Here is a 5,898-nt window from a genome sequence, read left to right on the forward strand (position 1 = left end):
ATCCATCCATCCATCCATCCATCCATCCATCCATCCATCCATCCATCCATCTATCATCCATCCAGCCAACTATCATCCATCCATCCATCCATCCATCCATTTATCCATCCATCATCCATCCATCCATATATCCAGCCAACTATCATCCATCCATCCATCTATCATCCATCCATCCATATATCCATCCAGCCAACTATCATCCATCCATCCAGCCAACTATCATCCATCCATCCAGCCAGCCATCATCCATCCATCCATCCATCCATCCATCCATCCATCCATCCATCCATCTATCCATCCAACTATCATCCATCCATCCATCCATCCCCGTTACCTGCTGTTTCCTGCTCTAAGAAATAAACGTTTACTGCTTTTTCTTAAATATAACTTTCAATGGCAGCTGAGCTGAATGTATCTACCATGGACCTCTGTCCCAGTCTCATTGGAGCCTGAGTCTAAAGATTGACAGATTCCTGCTTTTCTCAGTTTTGTAACAAAGTGGACACTCACTCGATTTCAAGTGTTTCTCCAGGGTCACTGAAAGCCTGCTCCCAGTGATCAGGCATTACCCCTCTGATTCTGCCACCTCTCCTGCTGCCGATGATCCCATTCTCTATAACATGACCATCACCTCCGCTGCTGGATGCCCGGGGCCGACCGGGGGACCGGCGGCTGAAAGGAATGTTGTTTCTCACACCTCCAGAGCCTCCTGTAGTGACAGGGAATACAATTAAAATATGAACATTCATCACTTATTCAACAGATGGGGGGGGTCGCTTGCATCATATTGACTTGGTGCTGTGCTTTCCATTGAACGTTTTTAGACAAAAAGACCTGAGGTCGACATATCTGCCATCTTTGTCCTCCCACTAAGGAGCAGGCGTGTGTGACAGTGCATACCGTGCAACTACCAGAATAAAAATAAGCCTTTTTTTCCCTTAACTGTCCTTGTAGCTGTCCTTCAGCTGTAAACCCCAGCATGGATCTGAGAAACCTCAGACTGCGGGCACCAGAGTCCTGCCGCAYGTGTCAAGTACTGCCTACCCGTCCGCCCACAAAGTTCCACCTTCAAAAGATGACTCAGCAGAGGTTAGATTGTTGAATGACTTGGTCCTGCTTTAGTCGCTCCAGTCTCGACTGCTTGCTGCCCTGTACCTGACTGTTTGGAGCGTATTTCTAAATATCTGGATGTCTGCCCGCACTCCCCCCACCACTGCCTCCCACACTGGGTCCCTCTTCCTTTTCTCCTGCAGCACTCTGGCTCCATGCCTCAGTCTGCTCTAATGCTCCTCCCAGCCTGCCAAAACCACAACTCTGTGATGCTGCTTGTCCCTGGTGTTACGCTCAGCTTAAGGTACGGTCGTGCCTTTTACTTGTATTTTTCTGTGTACTGTCACCGGAGTGGCACACAAAGATTTTCACCACGATAGTTAACATTTCTGTTACTGATGGTATTTAACTTAATAAAATAAGCTCATACGATTTAGTGGCATCTAGTGACACAAAGAACAAACTGCAACTCATCCACCGCTCTCCACTCAAGAAAAAGTTGAACTCTAGCCAATGTTTCGAGTGTACCTGGTGTGTAGTAACACACGGGAGTAGGGTGTGACTTTCAACTGATTATACCAAGACTATGAAAATACTAGAAAGAGCAGTTCAGCCACTAAATGAACCCACACACAGTTTGAAACCTAAAAGATGTGACATTCATTAAACTTCAGGGAAGATAAACGCACCCTCTCCCCTTTTCTTTTCAGTTCCCATGCTATCTGTTTACCTCTGCGCCAGCTCCGAGGCTACCAAAGGCAAAAAGGACCTTTTGTTTTTGGAGATCATCCAGCAATCAATATGGCCACTGCTCCACTGAGAGTTTTCAGCATACTAATTGTACTAATGACTGATTCATTTGAGCATCAGAGACTCAAGCTATAGATGGAGAGACATTCAATACTGTGCTGAACTTAGCAAATATCATTTATTATTGTTACTGCTGAGGTTTTAATGTAGCAAAACACAAAAAGAACCCCAAAAGACCTCACAGTATAACGTAAAATATATAGAGTCAACAAATTATTAGCACCTGTTAGCATTCATGGTGTCGTCGTCAATTTGTAGCTTAGCAACGTTAGCGTGACAGACCTGAGTCGTCCTCGTAGTTTAGGCCTTCGTCCGCAGCTTTTTCCAGGTTGCTGAGGGATTTGCTCCGYGTGCGAAAGTTTCTGAGCAGGTTGCGGTGTTCCTGGTAGGTGATGGGAGGACTCTCTGCACTTATGTGAACGGGCCGAGGCGTGCCGTAATAATTTCCTGAGACAGAAATGGACAGAACACAGAAACTGTTGCGTAAATAATTAAAAAACATAAATAAAAAACATACTTATTGATGCTAGGAGCACATGAAACTGTCAAAAAGTATGATTAGTGAGATGCTTATAGATTTGGAACAGAAACGTTATGGCTGATATCAGGATAAATGCACATTACAGTCATCACTGTAAATCAAATCTGCTGACAGGAATCAGATGTAGCACTTTTACTGCTTCAATGTGTTTGTTCCAATCGGATACGAGTCCATAAAGTAAACAAATTGTAATGTCACACTGAACTGCAGAGCAGGCTCGATTGTCTACAAGCACAAGACATGCTGCTTTTGTCTGTGTGTACATTATCTATCCCAAGAGATCACATACTGTTTTTATTCAGGCCATCTGCTCCAGCTTCTAAAAATGAAATGAAATTACCCCGACCAACCCCCCAACCTCCCGCCTGTTTAGCTCATGAAGATTCAAATGGGTTGAGGGAAAATATTAGATTAGTGAACTCAACAACAAGGTCACCAGCCGTCACCACTTACTGCGGTTTCTGCGAGCTCAATGTTGCCAACGCTGCTGATACTGAAGCCAGCGTGTCTGTCAATGTCAGACCTCAGGCAGGTGAGGACGACATTTATTGCTCCCATTAAACTCATAAATTATGGATGCTAATGTATGGTGGCTTTTTAATCAGAGACACCACTCTGACCCCTTTACAGGGTGGTAGAAGATATGAGCTGAGCAACATCTGATGGCATAAAACTGCACCTCTGGTGCCTTTCATTCACTGTATAAACCTTAAAACTGTAAATTAATGCTTCAACACTTGCCACTATTTTTAAGAATAAGTAATTAGGTTTTCAAATAGGCCAAGGTAAACATGATGTAAGGATTTAACTTTGGATGTTTATAACCCCAAGTGCAGAACGGAAATGATCTCGGCAAAAAARGGATTTATTTACAAAACAAAAAGGCTGGTGAGGCAGCAAAATACCAAAACAAAGATACCAAAACTTGGCATGAGAAAAAAAAAACACAGGCTATGGTGATCATGAATGACAAACAAACAAAGCTCTGACACAGACTGAGGACACAGCACAGAATAAAAAGGAGAACTAAAGAGCTAAAACAAGAAACACCTGGGAGARAAACATGAGGAGCAGGTGAGAGTGGGCGGGGCTGAGCAAAGACAGGCAGGAGGGACAAAACAGAAATACAGGACAGAAAACTAGAAGAGCAAACAAAATAAAACACCCACACAGACCGTGACACATGAAGCTTTAGCAAAATATACTGTATTTAGCTTAGCTATTAGCATCATGTTTGAACAGTGGAAACATTTCTCTTCCTATACAACAAATAAAAATAAAAGGAATAAATCAGCCACCCAACCCTTCCCAAGCTTTAACTTAATGTTGTTTTTCTTTTTTAAATAACTGAAWCTCAACCAAAGTAGACCGGTAAAGTTTTATATTTACACTGGAACAACAGGGTTCTTAAACTGGAAGTTGTTTGACGTCTTCCTGTATTGTTACCCAAAAGAAATGTAGCTGTTTTGTTAAATAAATTAATGAACATATGCTGAATTGTGCAGTGAAGCTAAAAATGACAGGAGGTTCAAGCAGAAGAACGTGACTTTGGCTCCAAATAGAAACAACTTGAAATAAACAGAAAGTATTTTGAGAACCCCTGAGGAAACTGTAGATGATTGTTAACTGAGGTGTGTGAGCGACTATTAAAGTGAGGTCTTCATGGAATATGATGGCAACATAAGATGCAAAAAAATGTTAGGCAATTTAATTTAAATTATCTAAAAAAAACTTGTTGGTTTGTGCCTCTTAGCAAGTTAAAAAAATGGTATTTTGTTTGGTTTTTGTTTTCAGATTAGCATCAGGTGTTCAAATAGATCATTTAGTTTGCTTGTATATGTTAAAGTTGTCAAATATATTACCATCAAATTATTTATTTGAATCATTTCTGTCCAAGTGTTTGTCATTATGGTGGTATTTAGAGAGCTTTGCGTTTTCCGGAAGTGTTTTTATAGTTTGTATGTGATATTAGTATAACTAAATATTAAAGAAAATTTAGTATTGTTCAGCTTTTGAATTAACTTATTCGTTTTTTCAACACATACCTCATCAAATAATTACCATAAAACTGTACAGTCACATTTGGACCATTGGGAGTTTTAATAAAGGCCAAAAGTTAGTTACACTGATGGCCTTCCACAACTAATTCATGACCATGAGATCAATAACCTGCATAATAAGGTTCTCTAATGAGATAATAAAATGTGGCCATCACTTTAATACTGCATGGCTCCAATGATCAATATGGCCTTGAAATCTTAAAGAAACAGGAAGATTGCTGTTCCTTTTGATGTTGCAATGAATAAAACTAATTATTTGGGAAATAGCAGTCAGGAGGACACAGTTTGATCCCCACCTCTTCTATAAACCTGCAATCCTGAGCACCTCACTGAGCTGAGAAACTCACTCAATTTATCAGTGTGAGTGTAGATGGAGAAAATGCATTAATGAATAAATAGTGCTGTATGTCTCTGTGTGGAAGGTTGAATAAGAAATATATCTTTAAAGAGATATGAAGGGTTTAATAAAGGTTAATGAATGTGATGAAGGTCACATTGTTTTAATTGGCTATAGACATTAACTTGATCTGTAAGTTTGGTTCTTATATGTAAAATAAATTAATTTTACTCACTAGCTGTTTTTATTCCATGGCCTTTAGCCCAGTGTGAGATGACTTTAACCTTATTGTGCTATTTTATTCACAATGAAACACTGTAAACACATGAAATGCTTGAACTAAAAAATTGTAAAAAAATAAAATTTGGGGAGAGAAAAGGTCATTTTGAATTTAATGGTGGCAACACAGCAGACAGGGCAACAAAATGTTGTAAAATTTAGTGGTACAACTAAGAAACAACTGGAGGAGCAATTTGCTATGAATTTTCTGGGAGGAATTTACATTTTCAATAATTTAGTTTATTAAGTCAAACAGTTTTAGGAATCTAACAAGGCTGAAAGTCAACATTTAATGTCCAGAATATTTGTACTTTGATTTCTGATTCTGTTCTGGACATCACTGCGTGAGCTCAGCAACACTTCCACATAATATTGTCTGTAAACAGTTCACTGTGCCATCCACAAATACTGATTAAAGCTCTATTATGCAAAGAAGAAGGCATACATGAACACCATCCAGAAACATGTCTTCTTTGAGCCAAAGCTTTTGTTTAATCATACAAAATGGAAAACGGAAAACTGACACCATATTTTTATAAAAGAGAAGGATCACCCAGCGTGCTACCAGCACGCAGTAGAAAAAATGTCCTCTCTGATGTTATGGGGGTGCATTAGTATCTATATTATGGGCTGCTTACACAATTGGAAAGGCACCATTAACACAGAAGAGTATACACAGGTTTTAGAACATATGCTCCCATCCAGACAATGGGCCTCATGCAAGAACATGTTCGTATTCTTATCCTAAATTTCTCTTACTTTTGTTCGTATGAAGTGTTCGTACGAACATTTCACGTCAGATTCAGCAAACTCTTCTATCT

The 5,898-nt window shown here is 39.8% G+C and overlaps 1 protein-coding gene and 1 long non-coding RNA gene across 5 annotated transcripts in view; one reads left to right on the forward strand and one right to left on the reverse strand.

Moving 5' to 3' along the window:
- Positions 1-5,898, reverse strand: part of magixb (MAGI family member, X-linked b) — a 70,869-nt gene that overhangs the window by 27,826 nt on the left and 37,145 nt on the right. For all 4 annotated transcript variants that reach the window (XM_014010982.1, XM_014010981.1, XM_014010983.1 and 1 more), the window contains exons 5-6: positions 2,143-2,307; positions 511-709 (exon numbers count right to left, since the gene is read on the reverse strand). In XM_014010982.1, the coding sequence (XP_013866436.1) occupies positions 511-709; positions 2,143-2,307 (364 nt within the window). The remainder of the gene's footprint in view (positions 1-510; positions 710-2,142; positions 2,308-5,898) is intronic.
- Positions 1-5,898, forward strand: part of LOC106519350 (uncharacterized) — a 23,163-nt gene that overhangs the window by 13,456 nt on the left and 3,809 nt on the right. The window lies entirely within an intron of this gene.

The sequence above is a fragment of the Austrofundulus limnaeus genome, unplaced genomic scaffold (genome assembly GCF_001266775.1).
Source record: "Austrofundulus limnaeus strain Quisiro unplaced genomic scaffold, Austrofundulus_limnaeus-1.0 Scaffold75, whole genome shotgun sequence".
NCBI classification, from domain to species: Eukaryota; Metazoa; Chordata; class Actinopteri; order Cyprinodontiformes; family Rivulidae; genus Austrofundulus; species Austrofundulus limnaeus.